General features: G+C 48.9%; 1 protein-coding gene across 2 annotated transcripts; it reads right to left on the bottom strand.

The window, feature by feature from the left end:
- Window positions 1-842: 842 nt before the first annotated feature.
- HMGCS1 (3-hydroxy-3-methylglutaryl-CoA synthase 1) lies at window positions 843-21,800 on the bottom strand. 2 transcript variants are annotated; one of them, XM_045839916.1, is made up of 11 exons: window positions 21,675-21,800; window positions 16,089-16,147; window positions 10,374-10,831; window positions 9,936-10,061; window positions 9,252-9,416; window positions 7,071-7,236; window positions 6,106-6,276; window positions 5,516-5,622; window positions 4,397-4,522; window positions 4,004-4,167; window positions 843-2,551 (listed from the first exon to the last, which is right to left on the bottom strand). In XM_045839916.1, the coding sequence occupies exons 3-11, from the start codon at window positions 10,819-10,821 to the stop codon at window positions 2,462-2,464; spliced, it is 1,563 nt and encodes a 520-aa protein (XP_045695872.1). In that variant the 5' UTR covers window positions 10,822-10,831; window positions 16,089-16,147; window positions 21,675-21,800; the 3' UTR covers window positions 843-2,461. The 2 variants fall into 2 exon arrangements, with proteins under 2 accessions (XP_045695872.1, XP_045695873.1); XM_045839917.1 differs by lacking the exons at window positions 16,089-16,147; window positions 21,675-21,800 and adding an exon at window positions 15,822-15,926.
- Window positions 21,801-24,346: the final 2,546 nt, after the last annotated feature.

Genomic DNA, 24,346 nt, shown 5'->3' with positions numbered 1-24,346 from the left:
TCTGTTAGCGTCACCTGGCACTCATCTTCGCCTTGTTCGTTGGTGTTCACAGAAACAAAACCCCGGAAGGTGGGAAAACGGTTCCATCAGAAGGGCAAGGACTGTCCAAGCCGTATTAGTCAGGGTTCTAGAGTTTGTGGAAGGGACCTTGGAGAACACTGGCCTTTTTCTGAATGCCCCCGAGGGACGGGGGACTGACCCAGGAAACAAGAGAAATCATATGACTAGGTATTGAATCTGGACATGCCGTGATAAACATGAGCTAACAGGTTTTGGAAAATTAGGTTTAGTGCCTAACTCATACGATCCTGAGAGTCGACAGGATCCTCGGAGATCACGTCGTCTGGTAGGACCCCCAGTGCAACCGTTCTCTGCAAAGCCCCCGGGGGCACCGGGAACACGTAAGCCTGTGGCCCCTGCGCTGGAGGCCCCAGCAGACAGCAGGCAGTTCTGTGCGGGCTTTCAAGTTGCTTTTAGTCTTCAGAGGCCAACTCATGGTCTTAGGTTGTTTCTACGAAAACAAAGTAACTCTCTCCATAGAAATGCACAGCTCACTTCACACATGCTTATCGCCCAGTTGGGGACCCACTTTGTCTGGAGTGTAAGTCACCAGGATGACGGAGAGTTCCGGAAGGCAAGGCCAGAGTCCAGGACGGCTCTATTTGTGACTTCCGTTGAGTGCCTTGCTTATGTCATGCTTTCGAATGTTTGCTGACAAGCGAATGGGTTGGTGAACGAATAAGCGGAAATGACACGAATGCCCCTATTTAAAAACAGAGTATTAGCTGATTTATTGCCTAAATGTTCGTTCAAGAGGAAAAAAAATACTCGAATGACTGAAATGGTTCTTTAAAACTTTATTCAGAGTTATTCACCTCACTGTTAATAAGGTGTCCAGTTAATTCTCAGTGCCAGTGTTACTAGGACTGCCCATTGTTGGCCATAGACTTTGAGAAAATCCATTTCTGACACCCAAAGGTTAAATTGCTTTTCAAAACATACAAACTCCCAATACTTGCAAAAGTATTGCATGCACCATTTCCCCATCAATCTTTAAATCTGAATTTCCATTATTAATCTGTACCAGTGGATGTTAAAATGAAATCATCTTAACAAATTATGACTGTACAAATCAAAATACCACTAGTTAATATTAAACAAGAGTATTTTACAAACACTACATTACATTATTACCTTGAGATTTGAAACATTACATTTCATATTTGTGTAAGTTTGAGATAACCGAGACTTCACAGAATTTAACAGCAAATGAAGTTTTAGAAATTTAATTCTGTACATTAGTTCCAACGATCTCTATTTTACAATCTATAAGGCTCATGTCCTAGGTCAGCACCAAAAATATCTACAAACTGTCTAACCAGTCTCATTCATACTATGTGATAGTGTTTTTAAGGTGAAAGTCTTGAGAAAACCCTTTATAGATCCTACTTCCAGGTCTAGAAGTAGAATACTCGTTTTGGCTGATCAAAGTATGTAAAAATATGGGTTTTACCTTTGCATTTTCATTAAACAGAATTTTTCTAAAAGGAAAAAAATACACCTTGAATTTAGGTCGTCAGTTTTTTCAGTTGAGTTTGTAACACAAGCATCAGAAGTAACCTAATGATGCCTTGCCCCATCCTCCCTTTTTAAAAATTGCAAAAGGCAGCCAGAAAAATGGTTTATTTCTTCTTCAAAATAAGGTACAAAGGACGGCAGCAGCAACCGTCCTTGGGCCCCAGCTCCAGAACAGCTCAGTGCTGCCCGGCCTCACCCCGCACGCGGCGACTCCGGAGGGACCCAGAGCCGCGCTCACGGACGGCCCCCGGCGCGCCGTGCCGTCTGCGGCAGGCGTCTGCCCAGCGGTCCCTGGGGCCTGGGTATGAAGCCGCATTCCCGCTTCCGGAGCCAGAGTCACCGGCCCAACTCTTCTCTCTCCGGGACGTTGTACAAAGTCCAGAAAAGGGACATCTGCTTTCCAACAGGGTTTGTGTATAGCACACGTAAAAGCACATTCCTAAACTAGAAACTTCCTTCAAAAATCACAGGTACTTTCAGTAATCTTGTTTGTTCAAAGTATAAAATTCCTCCACGTTCAGACACATTAAAATTGAAGAAGACGAGTACCTCTCTTCTGCCAGAAGCACACGACTCATCGAACCGCATTTGAAACAAAGCCTCATGCACACGAGCGGCCGGGGGGGTGGGGACTTGCACAGAGCCCTTCGCGGTGGCGCCGGCGGTGGCGGAACGGAGCGGCGGCCAGACCCCACCAGGGAGCGCACAGCACACGGAGCAGAGACCTCCCCGAGAGCGCGGCGGCTTCCCGGGCTCCGTGTCAGTCACACAAAATGTTAAGCAACATGTATTCATTTAATATCGCCCCAGACACCCCGTTCCCAACCGTTCCCACACACCCCCCCACCCCCGAGCCCACTGGCGCCCCCCCGCACAGGAGTCCTCAGTGCTCCCCGTTGCTGATGACTGCCGCGTCGGGGTCCGCCGCCGTTCCCGGGAGTCTCGGCACTTTCTTCGCAGGACTTGGAATGTGCTGAAACCAAAGGGAAAACGTTGTCTCAAGGCTTGTTGTTTTCCTTTTTTTTTTTTGAGCCACAGTGCTAATTAAAGTTTCAATAGAAGAACAGAGAGCATAACTTCGGACAGGTGTGAGCTAAATATATACACTACGTAACTGTCCATGGCGGGAACTAAGTACCCGTTCTTCACCTTGTGGAGAAGGTAGCACATAACCATCCCCACAGCGAGACACAGAGGAAGGCCCAGGTCCACCAGATACAGTGCCTGACGCGCCACAAGTTACATTCATGACCCAGACGCCAGAAGCCTGACCTGCCGCCCGATTTGTGTGACAGCAGAAGACCGCACCCACCAAACCGGGGATGCGCAGACAAAATGGGAAACCTCAGGATGGTCAAGTCCTCAGGTTGGAGCTGGCTGCGATCCTGGTCAAGTCATTTGACAACCTGCAGCCTGGTCTCTAGAATGGGCATAATATGATGGGCCTCACGGTGATCTCCTTGAGGATTAGCTTACAAAATACAAGTAAAGGACTAGCATAAGGGGGAATGCAAAGCACGGCCCTCACTGTCATCACCTGGCAGCTGCGGGGGCCAGGCGGACCACGGCCTGCGAGAGGAGCGGGCAGAGCCCCACACCCCGCCCTGGAGACTTCTCGCACGGAGACGTCCCGCAGACAGCCTCTCTCTGTCCGCCTTCCTTTACACCCCGGCATTAGTAAAGCCTGGTATTTTCAGAACACTGACGGTTTAAGGGCGGGGCTTTATAAAGCTGGAGACTGGCACAGCTGGCACCCAACCCTAGCACCTCGCTCCGACTTCCTCTGCTTCCTGCACATGGATGCAGACTCCGTCCGGCGGGGTCCGAGTGTCGTCGTGGGTGCGGTGAGCGAACGCACCCGGACTACCGAGTCCTGTGCAGAACAAGGGACGGCACGGCCCGTCTCTGGGAGACAGAGCGCCCCGGCCCCTGCCTGGGCAGGCTCTTACTGCTTTCTTCAGAGGAGGTTCTCACTCATTATGCTCAGGTTTGCTTTAGGTGATTACTTTTTACGGATAACAAAGGAAAGGATGTTACTGACTACTTCTTACAGATTAACAAGGAAAAAATGTTGCACATGGAAGGGAGCATAAGAGTGATTGGTCTGGTTACGTTACACTCCATCCTTGGGAGAATTAGCAGATTTTAGGAAGTCACTTTAAAGATACGCAGCAAGCATTTGCTGTTTAACTCAGGGTGAGGGAGTTTCAGCCAGAGCCAGCCTCAGAGCAGCCTGGGCGCAATGCAGGCCTGGTTCCCCACGGGAGAGCCGACCCGTGGGCCTGGCCCCTGTGTGCCAGCCCGTGCCTGCAGGCTTCCCAGTGGGGCTGGGCTACATTCGCCATCGCCAGGCAGGCCAGCTCCCTGTGGCAGGAAAACTTGACCCCGCCAAAGCCCCGGAGCAGACCCAACGGGCCCGGCTCACCTCAGCCGCCGTGCTGGAGCGCACAAGCCCCACCCCTTCGTCCGACGTGTCGGCGCTGGGACAGGGGCGCCGGGCATACGTTCTCCTGTGCTTCTCATCCACCCTGACCAGGTACCACGTTCCTTCAAAGAGTGAGTCTATTGAACTCTGGGGAATATAGTTGGCTAAAGGAAAGGCAGAGAGTGTGACAAATTAGTTATAGCACACAACTATCTGGTAATCAACTACAGAAGGTGCGTATTTTCCTGTACTTTTCATCACCATCGAATGAGGACTGAATACAGCCTAGGTACGTGGGTATCCTCATCTTATACGTGACATGTTTAAGGTTGTTACGGCCTTCCAGCAGGCTTTTGGGCATATGTTCAGGTACATTTAATGTAACATTTTTACCCAGGTGATGAGTGTCCTCTCGGAGCTTCATGCTTTCGGCAAAGGCCGCTGGTGTCACACAAGTTCTTGAGTCAAGCCTTGATTTAAGGTCACACAAACTTGCTGTTATTTTATCAAGAGCAGACCCTAAAACAGTAAATAATTCCAACGTTAAAAGACTAAAAATAGCATGCCCAAAAACCTAAACAAAATGTTGCCAAATGGGGAAAAAAATCGTCTCCTGTTTGTCAGAAGTGCTGGCTATGGTTTAGTAAACAGATGGTGTCCCTCTGACACAGCTTCCCGCGGCCTCTGATGCCCGTCTGTCTGGTGGCAGTGGGTACGCAGGTTAGGAAGCGGAGGGCAGGTGGGGTTTGAAACTACAGATGACCTCTGTACATTTTTTTTAAGACTTTACTTATTTATTTTTAGAGAAAAGAGAAGGGAGGGAGACAGTGAGGGAGAAAAACATCAGTGTGTGGTTGCCTCTCACGTGCCCCCCCACTGGGGACCTGGCCCACAACCCAGGCATGTGCCCTGACTGGGAATCGAACTGGTGACCCTGTGGTTCGCAGGCTGCGCTCAATCCACTGAGCCACGCCAGCCAGGGCTGTGTACAGTTTTTAAAGCAACCCAAGTCCACCGTCACTTTTTCTCTACGGTTTTGCTCCTACCAGCTCTGGAAAGGCACACAAGTTTCCTTAAATATGGCCAAGACCACAAAGCTATAAAAACTAGGTAACTTAGATATGAGCAAACAAGAAGAAATGGTTCACTCATGTGATCAGACTCAATCATTAAACGCTCAAAAGCTGCCTGCATTAAGTGGATACCCTACCTGTTTCCCTGACTATATGAGTAAAACGTGAGATGAAAGGAAATCTTTAAACTGGTATTTGTTTCTGCCTGGGAAGGAGGGAAAGGAGACACTGTCACTCGGACACAGTCCTGCCCTTTCCCCAGATACGGCAGATTTGTAGATGAGGAGTCAAAGCTGGGCTGTGTTGAAAGAGGGAGTGGGGGAGGGAGCGTACTACCGATCTATGGGGCAGACGCCAGTGCCTGCCGGGGAGCTGGCTGCACCCACGTTACCACAGTAGGTGCCCAGAACACATTCTTGGAGAGAGCCTCGGCGTTTACCTGGTGTGGCATCTTGCGTGACTCTCAGGGAGTACAGGGTGGCCGCCAGGCCGGAACCGTAGGAGAACACGCCGATCCTCTCCCCCGCCAGCTGCTGGGGCGAGTACCTGTGCGGGGAGAACGATCAGGATGGCGGACTGGCCCCGCACGGCAACGTGCCGGAAGCTACGGCGGGAACAAAAGTTCGCCCTGCAGCCCCGGGGACCTGACCTGACGCTTTGCCCTCACAGTAGGTGGACGGGAGCAAGCATTTTCATCCCTTGGAGAGCGATGGGACTTGTGAGAGTTCTTTCACGGTAACGTAAGTGACTCTGTCAACCAGGGACTGACGGTTCGGATGTGGGTCAGGAATAATGGAATCACAGGACCAGTGGCCAGAAAGGCCAGCGGGACAGTCAATGCCCGGGAGTGACTGCAGCCTCACCCCACAGACCCTTTCAAGTCAGTGGGCAACCGGCTGGAGAGCCCGGAAGTAACCTGTCGTCCTGTGACCTGGCGCCGAACTTGGCCTGAGAACCCCAGCAGCCCCCATGTGCGGGGCAGGGAGGGGAAGGGGGGGAAGGGAGGGGAGGAGCTGAAACGGGACTCACTGTGCCAGAACAGAGGCGAGGGAGCCGTACACGGATGGCGTGTACATATTTCCGTTCTGATTCGATACGAGCAAAGATGCCTTTGTTTTCTGGTGAAAGAGTTCGGAACTGGCCTTCATGAACGCCTTCTCCACTTCTCTATCAAAGTAGGTATCTTCTAATTTAACGTCCCTGAAAAATGTGTAAAAGGCGGTGTTAGTGTTCAAAGACACCCTTTTTATAGCATTAGATCGTACGCCCAGCTAACACTCTGGCCTGCAAGCGGGCATCATTCTGTTTTTCATGGCTCCACGTTAAAAGCCAAGTAGCAGCACACTAACTGCTACGGAAGACACAGCAGCTGTAGACAGATAATCCTTTTCTCACATTTTTTTTTTAAATCAGGTTAAGACAACTTGATGGAAGTGGGTTAATGAACCCACTAGCGCATTGCTGCCACCAAACAAAATACACTGTTTTAAGTCCACAGCGTCTACTTAGTTGGAAGAGTTACTGCGTTACAGGAGCCGGGTCTTACGAGCGGAGCAGAGTCTCAGCAGACGGACAGGGGACACAGGCCAGGAGAGACGGTGAGAGCTCAGCAGGCGCGGCTCGCCAGGGAGCCCTCCGAGTGGAAGGCTGTGGGGGGGACACGGGGGCAGACTCTGATCGCGGCCGGGCGCAGGGTGGCTCTGGGGCACCCGGGCCGCTGAGGCTGGTGAAGGTGCTGTTTAGATGTGGGCACTCGCAGGGAACGTGATCGCAGTGACGGCGGGGAGCTACCAGGAGGGAGTCAGAAAGCTTGAGTGGAAACACCCACAGAACTCCTGCAGGTCAGAGCCACCGCCTCTCCGAGACTCAGTCTCTTCACTGATGACACAAGGAGGTCAGACGAGGTCACTCCCAAATTTTCAGGACTATACAAACCAGAGTTTAACAGATATAAAAAGTATTCTCACATAGAAAAAAAAGTCATAACTGCTTACCCAAAGGCCTCCAGGCCACTATAGATACTGTTTTTGTCCCGGTTCTGGTCACTCAGGAAGTCGTTCAGCATCATTCGAGCCAGAGACTTCTGAACCAGCTTACAGTAGGGGGAGTGGAAGATCATGAAGCCGAAATCATTCAAGGTGAAAGCTTTATCAATTCCCTCTGGAAAAGAAATCCAAAGACGTTAAGAAGCTCACATAAGCCACTAACTTTTGAGGTTTTATTTTTTGAACAGGGCTAGGATGTCTTTATATCTTTAAATCGCAACCAAAAATATACTAATATACCGTATAATCAAAAATCCCTGTGGTTTAAAATGTGTATCAACGAGACACCCAGAGGAAGGACAGAGAGTACTGGTGTTCAAAGCTAAGAGTCACAAGCTGTTAGTGGATTATGTAATCAATTTAGTGAGTCAGGGCCAGTATTTTTATTTTTTATCTTAAAAAATTAGAGGGTTTTTCTTTTCAATGTAACAGAGTAGAAAGTACACCGCACAATTTGCAGCATGGATAAGTAATTTCGTGACATTTTTATTTGAGTTTAGCACACATAGCTGATAGTGTATTTTTTACTCTGGGTCCTAATAAAGTTATAAAATCACGCCCTGGCTGGGTGGCTCAGTTGTTTGGAGTGTCATCCCGTACACCAAAAGGCTGCGGGTTCAATCCTCAGTTGGGGCTCATGCAGGAGGCAACCTGTTAATGTTTCTCTCTTTCCCTCCCTCCTTCTCTCTAAAACCAATAAGCATATCCTCAGATGACACCTGATGTTAAATATAAAAAGTGCGACATTTTACATACTTCAAGAATGCTTCTTATCCAGAGCCATGAGGTTTCTGAATATCGGTTTTCAGTCCCCTCCCACACCCTCTGCACAGCAAGGTGGACAATGGGAAAAGCACTGAGTATATATGACGCTGTGTTTTAACAGCACTGACTCTAACACTGTCCTTCTCTGTACCTCAGAACTTTCTCAGCTGAGCCAGCTTCATTCTGGAAAAGATATGTCGTATCCAGAAGAACTAAGCAACTACATCTATTTTTCAGTCCAGTCAAAATACATCAACAAACTGTAGGCAGTCTTTACTTGGCCAGAGAGCAGTGCTTGAGCCCTTGAAGCTGTGCTGGGTTCTACTGAAGTTCTGACTGTTGGAATGTTGTTTTGTAGACAACACGCCATGATGTGGCTGTCTCGACATCTGCAACCAAATTACACTGTGCAGTATGCCACTCTTTGGAGTGGTCATCAAAGACACAGACTGCTTGTTGTTTAACCGAGGATCCTAAAGCATGTGCCTAATATTATATTATGCCTATTCTAAAAAGCTCTGTGGCAGATTTCTAAAAATTATTAAAAAATATATACCACTGACGGGGCACGGGGGGAGTGATGAACCTTCTCAGGGTTAAAGATGGAGATGATGACGGCATTATAAAAGCAAACACGGGGACTTCCAGTCAAGATGGAGGTTTGAGTACACATGCTTCGCCTCCTTGAGCAGCCATAAAGAGAATTACAACTAGATCTCAAAACAAGTAACGCCCAGAACTGTCAGAAAATGGAGCTGTATGGGCAGTCTGACAACCAAAGATTTAAAGCCACATTCACCCAGAAGGTTGAAGGGGCGGAGCCACAGAGGTGGGAGGAGTGGCTCGGGAGACGTACTGTGTGGTGCAGAGAGGCGGCAGTGGAACAGACAATCCCACATTCAGATGCGGTGGCTAAAAGTCAGAAGGGATAGCTTGGGAGCGAGCGACCCTGCCCTGGGCTAGGCTGAATAGCCCAGGGTTCTAGCACTGGGAGGATAAATCCCCGTAACTCCTGGCTGTAAAAACCAGTGGGGGTTGGGACAGTGGAGGAAACTGCCAGATTTTCAGGAGACTCGGCTTAAAGGGCCTGTATAGTCTCAGAAAGGTACGCAAACCCACCCACTCTGGGATTCAACACCACGGCCACAGCCGGAAGGGCGCCAGTTGCACATGAGAAGTGGGAAAAGTGACGGGCAAGGGAGCAAGTGCCGGGCAACCCCCCAGAAGCCAGGCAGCAGCACTGTCCCCTCTCTGAGCCACCCCCCCCCAGAGGAAGAAATAAAGGACACTGATGAAGGACGCCCACTGAAGGCACCCAGCAATCCGTCCTCCCCAGAGACCAGGCCAAGGAAAAGTACAACCCACCTTTCTGCCACTGGGCACGGATCTTTTTGCGGTAGACGGAGTAGCAGCGGTCCAGGGCACTGAGATAGCACTGGATGGAGAGCTTCCCGTCTACCACGGGGTATTCCGAGAGCATGTCTGGCTTGTAAAAGTCATAGGCGTGTTGCATGTGTGTCCCACGGAGTCCTATTGAAACCAAAAAGGCAGATGTCCATGGGTTTCTGTTTCTGGATGTTGTAGGTTAGGAGGCATTATCGAGGGCCTTCCTTAACCAGTCACCTCTGGCTACTGGCAGCATAAAATTCACAAGGTGGAGCCGATATGCAATCGAAAAGAAACAACCGTGTCCACAACCGGCCTACGACTCCTTGGATGTGCATGTCCGCGTGAGTTTCATAATCTGAGTGGGAGACCACAGTTGCTTTACTGGACTGAGAACAAACTTGCCAGTGACGAGATGAGCACACGTAAGGGACTCCTTTCAGTGACTGCTCAAACCCACTTTCCTTCTCTGCGGACTGGGGATGACATCGCTGGCCTCCTGTAACTGCTAGGGACACTACACATGGTGATGCACATGAAGCGCTTAGCAGGCAGTGCCTGCCCTGAATGAATCCGCAGTCAGCACTAGCTTCTATTTTCACATTCCTCAGCATACTATGCTAAAACGAAACCAAACCAAAACCCACCTTCCCAAACACTCACCTCGCTCAAAAATCAAAGGCGCGTTGGGCCCGATGAGCAGGGCAACGGCCCCGACCCCGCCTGTGGGCCTGGCGTTCCCTGTGGCGTACACAGCAATGTCCCCTGCGACCACCAGGGCGTACCGTCCTGGAAAACAGCGTCAGTGCAAGAGAAGGTGACCCACGCGGTAAACACTACGTGTGGAGACTGAAGAGTTGCATTCTCCCCAGAATATGCTTTCCAACTTGGGTAAAGAAAGAAAATGGCCAGATTTTGACAAGATAATGACCGTACATGATAAAGACAACCAATTCGTAATTCAGGCAAGTTGAAAGTCATGGCTGTCCTCCTGCGTGCATGCCAACAAGCCTGAGTGGTGACGTTTGCACACAGCAACGGCGCAAAGGTCGTCGGGGCCCGCCCGTCTCCCAGGAGTGTTTCGGGGGAACAGAGACGTACCATCCCAGGAGCTGGACTCGATCCAGTTCACGGCGTTGAAGATGGCGGCCGTGCCGCCGTAGCAGGCGTTCGTGGTGTCTATCCCTTCTATGTCCGTGTTCCCAGACTCCTCGAAGAGCTGCATCAGGTTCGTCTTCACGGACTTGGACTTGTCGATGATCGTCTCTGTCCCCACTTCTAGCCGCCCAATGCAGTCATAGGAAAGGTTATTTCTCTCCATCAGATTCTGAACCACAGTCATGCAGAGAGAGTTGATGTCTTCTCTGTCTGTGCAGAAGCCCATCTTGGCCTGGCCCAAGCCAATGGTATACTTCCCAGCAGCTACACCATCGTATTTTTCCAACTCTGCTTGATCAACATATTGAGAAGGAAAATAGATCTCCAGGGCAACGATCCCCACATCTTTTGGCCAGCAGGCTTCTGCATTCAGAGGAAGTGACCCAGGCATGGTGAAAGAGCTTTAGAAAGAAAAATAGAAAAATACTGTTTTGTTATAAATTGTCAAGTTCAAACTTGAGAAATTGACATTAAGAGTTCGACTACCACCTAAAATATTAGTTTACTTCCTAAGTTTAGTATGTTTTCTCAAGGCAGTCAAATTCAAGTATGGGGAAGTAGCAACTAATGCAAGAACTAAGTACCATTATTTAAAATTATCATCTTTCAGAAAGGCTTGCCCTTTACTCAAAACTAGACAGGTTTATAGATTTATAATTTGATTATTAGAAGTAAAGGAAGCTCAAATAAGATTCTGCCATGTTGTAAAGAACTGTAAGATGAAATACGATGGCAATTTAGTAATACAGCCCACAAATCCGAAGTACCTGATGTATTTCCGGCCACCCAAAGTTTAAATAAGTCAGTCAGTGCTTCATTACAGATCCATTGGTTATTCACAGCTACTGACTTTACAAATTGTTAGATCAAATAATGCTATATTCTCTATTAATCTACACAACCCCAGCAAGTAGAAAAGCCACACTGTAGAAGTCTACCAGTCTATACACAGCCTGATACATGATCCTATCCTTCCAAAGAAACCCCCTACCCAGAAACCCAAATGATTGCAATTTTATGCAAAGACAAGTCCCAGAGCCTATCACAGGGTCAAATGTCAACATTCTATACTTTCTACAGCTAGTGTATAGGTAATAAATGATCATAAAACCACAAGGTATCACTTAGCTTCTAAATTAGGGAAAAGATCTGATTAAATTTGAAAACTGGTAATTCACACATTATTAGTATGGCAACTAATTCTGAGATAACGCTTCTTAAAACCATCCCTTCTCTTTTTAAAAGGGCACCACAAGGTTGGACACACTGTCAATACTTATAGCTGTGTCTTAGATACACTTATTAATGATAAAAAAAAAAAAGTCACTCAAGACCATTGCTGGGTGCTTATGGGCAAGCCACATAAACTATCAGAGCCTCGATTTCTTCAGAGGTTGTATTAACTAGGAGAACGGAAACTATTTTATACACTTCAAACAGAGGGACTTTAACACAGGGAAATGGTCACAAGCTTGCAGGCCAAGCTACAGGAGCAAAGGGCAGTGGTCATTCAGATGCCGAGATCCCCACCCGGCCCTAGAGCTGCCGGAGCCACGAGCACCAGCCCTTCTGCCGCCAAGTTGGGCCCAGAGACCCAGGCCAGCCTGCTGCCACCCACGAGGGCACGGGGCCCTCCTTCCTCCTCCCGATCTCGCCGGAGCACCGCCACCAGGGGTCTCGCAGAGCCCAGATGGCACAGGGGCGGAGAACTGTAGGTGTCAGGCTTTGAGGAGTGGCGCGGTCCTTGTTTTCAGAGAGAAAATTCTTTCCATATCTAACCTCTGCAACTCAATTTCCTTTTTAGGTATCCCATCGTAGGATGCTGTTGCTTAAGTGGCAGACTGTCAGCTCCCCCGTGACACAAAGGTCCTGGCTTACGAGAGTTACCCGGGTCACACTGCCTCGCTAACCTTCCACAGCATTTGCCGACTCACCACTAATCTGACCCCTGAGAATGGACAGTCAGCTCCTGTATCTGTGTTATTTGTCTCCTGCTGCTCTGTGAACTCTGGAATGGTCTTAGGATACAACGAAATTACAGACTGCGGCCACGTGAGTGGGCTGTTGAAATCCTGAGAGAACATCAAAAGTAGAAAGGATGTCCTTAAATCATGATGTCTACCCTTAGCCCGTGAGTCATTAAATTACGTGTACATTAAAACCTAAAAAAACATAATCACCTTAAGTATAATCACATAATCTAAGTCAGAGGCCTTAAGGGGTATCTGTTGAGTCTTCCTTCTAAATACTAGAAGCTTATTGATCTTTTTTTTCATCCAACCGATGAAAACACACTCCCTGCCAGAGATCAGGGTGAGTGCCAGAGCAGAGGGCCCTGCCCTCTCACCCCAGCCCCAGTCCCGTGGGACAGCGAGACACAGCAGCGAGACACAGCAGCGAGACACAACACGGCCAGTCACGGTCTGGCTGGAGAACCACGTGGTCGCCCGGGGACGGGGACGGCGGCAGGAAGGGCTGCCCGGTTCCTGCCGCCGACCTGAGTCTTAGGAATGAGGAGGTGCGGTCGGCTGAGCGCTGCAGAAGCCGAGGGTGGGGGGAGATCTTCGGCAAGGCGGACAGCACACACAAAGGCACCCTCCAAGGGACCGTAAAACGTGTCACTAATTTGTGGACGTGAAGCGTGCGGCCCGGCGAGGAGCTCAGACAGTGAGCAGGTCTACCTGGTGACTGCCCGGGTCACAACGGCTCTGGCCTGCTGACATGGGGGCGCCAGCGTGACCGCGGGGACACTGGGAAGCCTTCAGAGAACTGAAAGCAGGAATAACGCGGTCATATTTAGTGTTCAGACGAGTGTCCGTCCAGTTCTAGAATCAAGTCCGTGGAGGACAAACAACACACTCTTACATCTAAAACCCAGAAGACACCAGACTGTCCAGCACATGTTAAATGTGGGAACTTTCCTCATGGGGTTTCTGTTTCAGTTACACGCACACATGTGAACTGTGCTCCTCGCTGAGGGCCACTGCTTTCCAGTCGCGGGCGCCGTGTGGAAATGGACTTGAGCGGGGACGCCGAGGCGGCAGTCCAGGTGAGACACTGGTCATGAACCAGATGTAGAGCATGACCTACAGAGCCTAAGGGGTGAAGGACAAACAGCTTCCAAAAACATGGAGGAAGCAACCAACGGGCAGAACTGTGTGACTGCCCAGACGTCGGGAAGAGAAACGTCCGGGGGACGCCCAGCGCGCAGCCTCCCCTGCTCTGGGCCGGGGGAGCCTCCCTGTTGGACGCTGGGCGTGAACAGAGAGAGAGACGCAAGTCTCCACCTCGTTCCACCTTCCTCCTCGCCCATGCCCGTGCCAACATGTCAATTTATCATCGAAACCTTGCTACACCGAAGTTGGAATGAGGATGTAAAGGACTACGTAAGAGGTCACCAGGCAGACTCTGAGTTTAGAGAAAAACAAAAATAAGATTAAGTCTTCCGCATGGTCCACAGAAAAGAGCTCTACAACCAGTGTTAAAAAAAAAAAAAAAATCGATCCTGGGTTTCAGCACCAAGTAAATCAATGACCAGTCCATATACTTAGGAGAGGACCCCCTCCTACTGGCTGCCTTCTAAGTCACCAGGGCGGAGGCAGGAGGATTAACTAAGTGCCTTCCCGGCCTGTCCCACAAGGTCCCCCGCTATGGATTCTTTTCAACTTTCCAGGCTGCGCCAAACACGCTGGAGACAGTGTAGCCTCCCCTGCCCGGCCCAGCGGACAGGGACATATCACCTTCTGAAGGTATAAACCACTTTGTAACAAGCCATTAATGTCAGGCTTTTATTCCCGAATTAATCTGTATGTACCTTACTTATGGTCATTGACTGGCTCTGATTAATTCTTGTATTATGACACTTACAAAATAAGCTGTTATTCTTAAACTGTTTCATTTGGAAAACAAATGTAGCTAAACTAAAATAGCCCACACACATCAGGTTGAATCACGACTCCAGTCTTGGTATGGAAAACATTTTTTACATTGTCTAACTCAGTCAATATTGCTCATTCTCTTGGCTAAGTTTTCATTATACTCTTGGTAAAAAGCCATCTCATGTGAAATATTTAGATTTTGATTAAAATTAAGGAAGAATAGGACTAAGAAGGGAAAGAGGAAAAATACAGGGAAGTAATTAGCTTCCATGGCATTTAAAACAACAGAAAGTTGGATATGTTTCTGGTCTGTAATGTTTACCTTTAACTGTCCTATTATGTTCTTACGTTGTCTTCTCAAATATTCTCTGAAGCAGGCCACTTACAAATTAGAAAAAGAAAGGGGAAAAAAAAGCCTAGCTAAAGATCTGAGATGTTCACATTATGGCATCTACCCTTAGCCCATAAGTTATCAAATTATGTGCATATTAAAACCTCAAAAATAAGCACCTTAAGTATAATCACATAATCTCAGAGAATGGGGTATTTCTGATTAGTTCACTATTCTGTATCTATCACAAAAAAACTTTAAATAGAATAGTTTTTAAAATCTGACAGTTTAGCAAATTATCTGCATATCTTTTTAATCTTTTGCTGATAAAAAGGTACTTCGTTATTTTTCAGAGCATTGTACTCATAACAGTAAAGAAAAAAGTCTAGCAGGGTAATGGGAATTCTGTTTTTAGAATAAAACATGTAAATTTCTTTAAAGAGGAGGGTAAAGGTACACTTTTACCACAATTCTGCAAACCTTTCAAAGCTACCTTCCAACAAGAACACACCAACAAAAGACTCACGTCTGTTCTAACGCGAAGGCTCGCCCCTTCCGGCAGACAAAGGGAGCTCCAGGTCTGATTTCCTAGGACACAGTAGGGGCCAACACGATGCACTGAGAACTTAAAATCTGTGCCTGAGGGAGAACTGGGACTGACGGGGAGATCAGCCGAGGAAGGGAGGGACTTCAGCATTCACCCCTGGCCGGGCGGCTGCTGCCAGCCTCCTCGGTGAGTTCTCCGCCTGCACTCTGCTGAGCTTTCCAAAACGCACCCCTGACTGTTGTCGACATGCTACTGGAGACTTCGTCAAGTTTCTCTGTTACTTAGGGTGAGCCTCTCTGCACTAGACAAAAAGCTTCCAGAGAGCAGGAACTGCGTCTTATTCATCCTCGTGTCTGCGGTACCTACCCCAGCATTTGGCTTATGGCAGAAGCTGAATGTTGAATGAATGAATCTCTCCTGGCCTTCTGAAGTCAGTAGTAATCGTGGGAAATTGTAATATTGACGTGTGCGCACACACACACAAAAAGCAGAATCTTAAGTGAGTAATCAGATTATTGCTTCAAACACACTGACAGTCACTGTCCAGTCTCACACATCGGTGAAACTCCGTCCACAGCCCAGCTACGCGTCGTTGAGCGTGTAACCCAAAAGGCGCTATGGGCATACGTGCTTACCGGTGCTCTCCTGTCTACACGCTGCGTGTGGTCATAGTCGATTATCTTGTGGGTGAGCACTAACTTGCAAAGTCAGTGAGTGCTAGGTCTCAACCATTCGCCAACGAAGCACAAGCACACGGGCTCCAGAAGCAGGACTGCGTCACTCCCGGTTAAAGCTAGGAGTCACCCAGGCCGGGCGGGCGGTGCTGAGGAGTGGCTGTTTGCCCGGGGAGGGGGGGGGGGGGGAGTGAAACTCCCCCTTCCGGCCAGGGGAACGCCCCTTACCTGTGTGAGGGACAATGAACTTCAGTCTCCAGGTCTGTCAGTGTGTCCTCCTTCAGGCACTAGAAATTTCAAATGAGAACTCTGTTTAAAGTCATAAACAAATAATGGCTCTTATTCAAAGTGAGTTAAAATAAACATTTCCCGGTCCAATTACATTATGTACCACAGAATTTGACTTTGCTTAGAAAAACACAGTACTGAAAGCTTATAAATGAAACTTTCCACCCCTTATTTTATTAGCTCTTACAGGGGTAGGTTCAATCCTGATAGCGAACTGACAGAAGTTCATGTTCGGGCTTTCAAGCAAGTACAATGCTGGGAGAGTTGTAGCCTTCTTTACTAAATTTGGGTTTTCAAGAATTGGGAGAAAGGGCCCTGGCTGGTGAGGCTCAGTGGACTGAGTGCCGGCCTGCAAACCAAAGGGTCACTGGATTGATTCCCAGTCAGGGCACATGCCTGGGTTGCGGGCCAGGCCCCAGTGGGGGCATGAGAGGTAACCACGTATTGATGTATCTCTCCCTCTTTTTCTCTTTCTGTTCCCCTCTGTCAAAAAATAAACAAATAAAACTCTTTAAAAAAAAGAGAGAAAGGAATATAGGTAAATTGTACTGGGCTAGCAAATTTCCAGAGTAAAGAGACTACACATTCAAGAGCTTGCTCAGCACTTAGGAGTTTGTGGCTTTAACAATAATTTGTGCCTCATCGAGCCTCAATTCCCCCATCTGTAAAATGGAGCTAATACTTGCCTTCCCCAGCTCACTGTGAGGGATTTTTGAGAAGACAAAATATGTGAATAATGCTTTGTAACAGAACAGACCAATACAAAATTTCCTGTATTGAGAGACAGAAACATCAATTTGTTGTTCCACTTATTTATGCATTCATCAGCTGATTCTTGTTTATGTACCCTGATCGGGACTGAACTCGCAACCTTGGGGTATCTGGACAACGCTTTAACTGAGCTACCCAGCCAAGGCCAAACGGACCAATACATTGACTGTTATCCTAGTTCTCAGTGTTCTTCAAACAAAATGCCTGTCTTCCTAACAAGATGTAATTATCTCCACTTATTTACTCTTATGCGCCTAGTTTTCAACTCAACCACCGTCACCCTCCTCAACCTTTTAGAGTGATTTCCGCCTTACTACTTGTATTCAAGACAAGCATTTGCTAGATCAAGAGAAGAAACATCAAGCTTTATCAACGTTTAAATTATGTGGTGACCTGCAGCACTTCCTGCAGCCCACCTGTTGCGTAGGATTGTTCCTTGAGACAACAGTTCCGATGTTAGCTGGCACAGTCTCCTTTGTGCTAATCACTGGTCAGGTTGGCACCTGGCCCAGAGACTACAATGAGATGCTGTTTAGTTAAAGCTTTACTTCCTTTACATCATCACATGATTTAAGAGCTCTTTACAGACTTAGTGCCTTTTAATTCATTGTTTACCCTCGCCTCCCAAAATACATAAATCCTGAATTTTACAGGAAAAAATAAGACTACATTCCAAAAAGCCCTCTTTGATTAAAGCATTAAATACATACTCTGAAAAAAACACTACTTTTTGATCTTTATTATCTCAAGTGACGCTTTTATAATCTGCAAACTAAGCAGACCATGGAGAGCAGTTCTCACTGGTGGGGAAAAACACCGTTCCCTTTGCATGCTGAGACTATTTCAGTAACAGTGGTACTTCTTCTTGAAGCCATGTACGTATACACATTTGACACTATTTATGACAAGGAAGTTTCCCCCGAACTGCCAATTTGCCCTCTTCCACTATTGATTATTTTCATTGAGGAAGGCGTGCATTTGAGATTTTGCCCCCCACCCCCGAGTACGTCATCAGTTTGGCTAAAATAAACTCTTACAAAAATTCAAAAAGTAATAAATAAATACATTGGGCAAGAAGGTTGGGGGAGGGAGAGGAGGGGAAAGGGAAGAGAGGAGAGAGAAGGGGAGGGGGGGAGAGGGGGGGAGAGGGGGGAGAGGGGGAGGGGGGAGAGGGGGGGAGAGGGGGGAGAGGGGGGGTGGGGGAGAGCAGGCGAGCAGGGGGCAGAGGGGAGAAGGGGAAATCCGAGTCCCAGAGTTCCAGAGGGCGAGTCCCAGAGTCCCAGAGGGCGGCTGTGCTCCTCAGGCTGCAGGGGAAAGGGGCCTGGAGAACAAGTGCAGGCAGCACTGCCACTCCACTGGGTGGGAGGGGGGTTTGGGGGGGGGGGAAGAGCCCGTCGGAAAGGGATGAGGCTCCCCATCCTCTTCTGCTCGGGCTAGAGGGGCTCTCTGCTGACTACAACAGCACTGCCCAATCTCCGGCAGGCCAGCTTGTTTCCCGCTGAAGGTGTTCTCAGAGCACGTGCCAGAGTGGAGCAGTGCAGGTCAGGACGAAGTTAAAGAATGACGAGCCACTGGGTGCGGAGATTCCTGAGAGGCAATGAGTCTGGCAAAGGTGAAAACTGAAGAATGTCAGTCAGACTGCCCAGGGCCAGCCAGGTTCCTGCTCTGCAGCTTTCTGCTGGGGCCCAGTGGGCGCTCTACGCTCCTCCTCTGGCTCCCCTTTAGCCCAGACTTGGGCAGGTAGGCAGAGAAGTTCATCTGGTACAAGGTAACCTATAGGCAGTTTTACCCAGTGATCTTTTTCACCATTACAGGAGAGAAATCCAGGGCACTGAGAATAAGCTGCCTTCCCACCGTAGGAGTAAGGAGGCAAAACCACTGTTAAGAAAGCCTTGCCAACACTGTACACGCTGCTAGTCTAGTTCTCCAAGCACAAAACATGGATTTCCCTGCCTACTGCCCCCCCACCCCCCGCCCTGTTACCACTCTGCTTATCAGAGATTCTGTTCATATTTCAAGACCCTCTTGTAAGCTACCTCTTCCAGGGAGATCTCCTAGTTTTCTAATCAGGGCCATGCACTCCTATAGCAGGCCCGTCATTCACACCTAAGTCTTCATATTCTGCTCTGAAGGAAAAAAAAAAACCAAAAATCTACGGGCGATCTTCTTATCCACACTGGGTTCCTAGACTCCTGTTGGGGGAGGGACTGTATCTTGTTTCTTTTGAAAGCCCTTTGAGACCCTGGAGTAAAGGGCACTCAACTGCCATTTTTTAAGTGGCCGAATGTGGAGTTATAACAACTAGCGGACAAATCTTGTAGATGCAAGTCCTTGCGGCAGCCCTCACTGGCACGTTCTTTTTGCTATCATTTTTAAGATCAGCTGTAGCACCGGTGTCCAGAAAATTGCCTTTCTACTGTTGTTGTTCAAAGCAAATGATAGGTTTCAACTGCTCCCAGATCCTAGCCTGAAAAATGTAAGGAGTTGAAACAGAATCAGAAGAGACCATCTGTGGGCCTTACAGTCATTCCCACAGGCACACCCCCCCAACCACAAACCCTACACAAACAAAGACTGGGAGTTTGAGAGACTGGCTTCTCCCCCACTGCTCCGACTACACTCAGTCGGTCGGTAGAACACAGCAAGGGAGCAGCATCACGTGCCAGGCATCAGGACGAATAGATGGTTAAGAATTGAGTCCTACCATGCTTCCTTTAGGCTGGGTAATATTTTCCCAATTTTTTTACCCTATACCACCTTCTTGAGAAACAAAAACACCACACCCTTCTATAATTGGTTTTTTGTAACCCAACATAAAATTATAAGACTTTATGTTCCTACCTAAATGAAATTAAATAGAGATTCTGACATGTAGCCCAACAAGCTCCTCCACCCACAACCAACTCCATCTCCCCACATTCCGTTCCACTGGATTATGATTTTAAATCATTCTAGGCTACCCAGGAAACACATTATATCAATATTGGGGTTTTGCATTTCCTGTGAGAAAAGCTATCTAAACTCTTGATCAGACTCAAAATCGATCCCTGTTAAGAGAAACAGGATGTGAAAGCACTTTGGAGGAATATTTAAGTGAACAGGATCAAAAACAAGATCCAGAATTAGCCTAAAACAGATGACGTGGCTTTCCATGGCTCCGAACGTAACATCTGTGTAACCCCCCATTGGAAACACCTCCGGAGAACTGGAGTTACGGACAAGAGCAGAATCACACTGAACTAGAATTGTAAATCGGTCAAACTTACACACTTAAAAGAGAAACCTAGAAAGGACAGACACAAAGAAAAGGATGTCTTACTCCCCTCCCATAAGCCATGCTATTCCTGCTCTTCTTATCCATACAAAGTGGATAAGAAAATAAGTGAATTTTTTTTTAAAGTTTCGATCAAAGAAAGAACACAAACTTCTTAGATGTCTCAACCTACAAGGAAACATTTGGCATAGACACTTGGTAAGGACTTTCCATCCGCCTTCCAACACAATCTGTGCAATGAAAGGCCACACTCTATCTCAGAAGGAAAAATCTATCAAGTACATGAGCTCTTCCACCTGTCATAACCTGGTCATTTTCCTTGTGATCCTTTTTCCTGATTCATCCCTGAAACAGAGCAAACGTTACTCGGTGGCGGCAGCAGCAGCAGCAGAGCACACCACCCTGCTGCAGCGCTCGGCGAGAGCATCGGGAGGGAAGGGCCACAGCAGAGGTGAGCACCCAAAGGAGCCCGTGAAGCCCCAAGGCCACAGGGCAAGCCCGACAAGCAGGGGCCACCTCTCATTACCTGTGTGGTCCAATCCCTCCTGTACCGTGGCTCTGAGCAACCCTCTCTCGACCGCTGGTCAAGGCAGGACATACTTTTGGGGGGGTTTTGTGTGTGTGTGTTTCAGAGACTCCATGAACCTGGTTGTGAAATGTCCTTGTGTGTGAAGGCTCGTGGGTGCCCGCCTGCTCACTAAGTCATCCTAGCAGGTCAGGCTAGTCCTGGAGCTGCTAGCAGGAGGGAGGTGCAGGATTTCAGAACACCGCGAAACCTTGTTCTTCGTACCAAGGCATACAAACTCCGGAGGCGGGAAGGTGGGGGAGGCAGGCATCTGTGCTATCCGAGGCGAGCACAGGCGGAGCAGTGAAGACCACGAGTGCTCGGCCAGGCCGGGTCGCCGTTGGGATGCTTCCTTGCACCCGGCACCGGGGAGTCGGGCTGCCCACCTTCCTTCCCCGCCCCGTTCCCCTCCGTCGGCGGCGCCAGGAAGACACACCCCCGGACACCTACCACCTGAGCGCGATCTTCCCCATCCTTCGGCGTCCACCTTTATCTACCCCGGACTCCGGAACGCCCCGGCGGCCCAGCTCCGTTCTCGCCCCTCCTGATGCCCAACCCCCCCGGCCCATCCCCCTCGGTGGTCACGACCCCTGCCTGCCCTGGCACCGCCAGCTCCGGGCTGCCTGGAACACTAGAACCGTAACCTTCAACGCCCTTTCGCCTTCTCCCCTCCGCAGCTCGCCAGCCCGCACCGGGGTCCGGGCCTCTCCTCCCCCCAGGTCCCGCGGGCGGGGGGAGAGACCCGCACGAACCAGACTCTCGGCGGGCCGCCCCCGGGGCCAGGTCTCCCTCGGTCCTGAGCCGGACCGATCCCGAGCTCCTTCGGGCCTAGTCAAGGGCACCTCCTCCACCCGGCCCCCAGCCCGCCCGCGGCCCCTCAGCAGCCCAGCGCCGGTCCCCCTCGCGGGCCACTCACCCGAAGGTGTCCGGGTGGCGGCACAGAAGGAGAAGAGAGCCACGAAGGCGCAGGGTGCGGTGCCGGCCCTCGCCACCCGCTTTATAGCCGTCCAGCCTCCCGACTCCGGCACCGCCGGGAGGCGGGGGAAGGCGGGGCAGAGGCTCGAGCAGCCAATCGTGGCCGGCAGACTAGGCCGGCAGTGCCCGCCCCGCAGCCCGCCTTCTTCCAATCAGAAGGAAGATGGAGGCGGGAGCTCGCTAAATTTTTCCCTCGTGGATGGAAGGGCGGGAGGAGGGGCGGAGTCCAAGTCTGAGGGCAGAGGAAGTGGGGTGAGAGAGTGACGTGAAGTGGCCCGAGAACCGGCCTGCCAATGACAGAGCGGCGCGAGACGGCCAGAGCCAACGGGAGCGGACTGAGAGGTTCTCCGTCCAATGGGAGCCGAGCGAGAGGAAACGGGGGCCAATGGGGCCGGCGCGTCCCACCACTGGGGAGAGATAGTCAAGTGTGCCAGACAAGTTGGTCCTTGCTGAGAGTCTGTCAGGTTGCCTAGCAACCAGAGCTCGGCTTCACCTGTAAGATCGGTGAAGTACTTGTTTTACATGCAATCTTAACGTTTTCTAGTTTCCAGAGCTGCGAAGTGCGCCTTCCTTACAAGCTGGAGCAGATTACGCCACCCAGAATGTGTAAATCCGTAAATGTTCCAAATATCCGATTTGTAAATACCCAATATGGTCACCTCTATTCAAAGCCACCTTGACTTTTTAAGAGACTGCTAGTCGGACAGTCCTTCCTAACTAAACCCAAGACAAGGTAGATTGGGGTGAGACCCCGGCAAGGACAGAAAGGGGAGTTGACCCCGATTCTGGGCTCTTTGCTAGCCCATGCACTGGGAGAAAGGGGCTCCGTGGGGCCTATTCCCCACTTGCATCTTCTGAGCTTGAGATGTCGTAGGTGCCAGATCAAAGGCTGTTGGACAAAGGAAGACACCCCACGGTTCTCAGTGGAGGGAATCCACAGAATAGGGACTGCCCCCAGAAAGCAGAGGGGAGCAAGTCAAGCCCGAGGAAATCGCTGGAATGCTATTTGGGAGAATCCAAAGGAGGACAATTAGGACCTTATAGGAGACTCTGCCTCCTCTTCCTCAGATAGGGAAACCCCAACACTTAGCTTTGGTCGGGGGGCCGTGGGAGGTTCAGAGTTGTTCGTGTCTCTCACCCTCTGAGCTTGGAAGCTGCTGATAAAGAGTCACTGATGATTCTATGCATCACGTAACTGCCGTTACGAGAAAATGCATTATCCACTACAGACACTGATCTAGTAAGAGACATTCTCGGCAGCAAAGTAGCAACATACATTGGCGATGGAACAAGTGGTAGCATTAAGTTTTCCAGGGGAGAGGAGCACTCGTTAACGGTGTTCTCTCCACAGTGTCACCTGTGACATTCATTCTGTTCCATAATCAATGCCATTTCATACTTTCTGAGAGTAACTAGGTGATAAAGGGAGAGACACAGCCCAAGTGTGATGAACAGCAATTTTGAGAGAGGGATTAAACATCCTTGGCCTCTTAGAAAGGATTGAGAGGCAGTTAAGGGCTAACATAAGAAAGAAGACACAGCTTTGTTCTTAAGAAAGGGTGGGCACATAGTTCCGGCTCCAGGAGTACACAATAGGAAATGATTAGCCCGACGGTCATGAGGACGATCATCTTGTACAACAGGAAATTTCCACCAGGCACAGACTATCTTTTCGATCCAATCCATCTTCCTTGAAACAAAGTGAGCATGGTTGTTGATCACTGGGAAGCCAAGCCATGGATAACAAAATGGGTTAGTAATTAAATATAGAACGGCTCAACTGAATTTTAAAAAACAAGCCTCTGAGATTCTGTAAAATACAGGAGATTATACCAGGCACAAGTATCTGATATGGCCATGCAATTGAGGACAAAGTATACATACTCCTCCTATATTTATTCTGCAAGGGTTTTTTTTTGAGCTACAATTGGACACAAGGAGAGTGAAGTCAGTGTCATACTTGAATATGCATTATTAACATATGGTAAGATGTGTTTTATGACATTGTTTCTAAATGTCCTGCCAAGTAGTACTGGTCAAAACTGGCTGTATATCAGTTTATTGTTCTGCACTACTTTGAAAGGAACAAAAGTTTCTCAAGAGTCAGGAAGATGTAATGATAACATTTCGTATTATAAATTCATCCAGTGGATAAATATTTACTTTCTACCTGCTCTGTGGCAGGGATCATGCTAGACCTGTGCTGCCCAATGAGGCGAACACTAGCTACGTGGGTCTCTTGAGCATCTGAAAGGTGGCTGGTCCACTGAGATGTGCTAAGCATGTAAAATAATACACCAGATTTTAAAGACCTAGTGCAAAACGAAAGGGAAACATCTCATGAATAATTTTTATGTTGATTATATGTAAAGATAATATTTTTGTTATATTGGGTTAAAAAAGATAAGTATTAAAATTAACTTTACCTGTTTCATTTTCGTGTTAAAGGTAACTGCTAGAAAATGTAAAACTACAGAGGCAGCTTCCACTGGTGCTGGACAGTTGGAAGACCAGACTCTGTTCTTTCAAGAGTTCATAGTCTGAAGAGTGGAGGAGAGAAAAACAAGGAGCCAAGGGCTGGGTTTCCAGCCTGCAACTCACTAGTTACAGAGT

The sequence above is a fragment of the Phyllostomus hastatus genome, unplaced genomic scaffold (genome assembly GCF_019186645.2).
Source record: "Phyllostomus hastatus isolate PE091 unplaced genomic scaffold, TTU_PhHast_1.1 phas_contig_329, whole genome shotgun sequence".
Taxonomy (NCBI): Eukaryota; Metazoa; Chordata; class Mammalia; order Chiroptera; family Phyllostomidae; genus Phyllostomus; species Phyllostomus hastatus.
The sequence above is the reverse complement of the archived record's forward strand: the minus strand, read 5'-3'. Positions and strand labels throughout refer to the sequence as shown.

Bases quoted from the DNA above. Each gene is read 5' to 3' on its own strand.
- HMGCS1 (XM_045839916.1), bottom strand. From the start codon at position 10,821: ATGCCTGGGTCACTTCCTCTGAATGCAGAAGCCTGCTGGCCAAAAGAT. The intron at 9,417-9,935 runs GTGAGTGTTTGG...TGGTTTCAATAG, and splicing joins GCCTTTGATTTTTGAGCGAG to GACTCCGTGGGACACACATG. The intron at 4,523-5,515 runs GTAAACGCCGAG...TTACTGTTTTAG, and splicing joins CACGCAAGATGCCACACCAG to GGTCTGCTCTTGATAAAATA.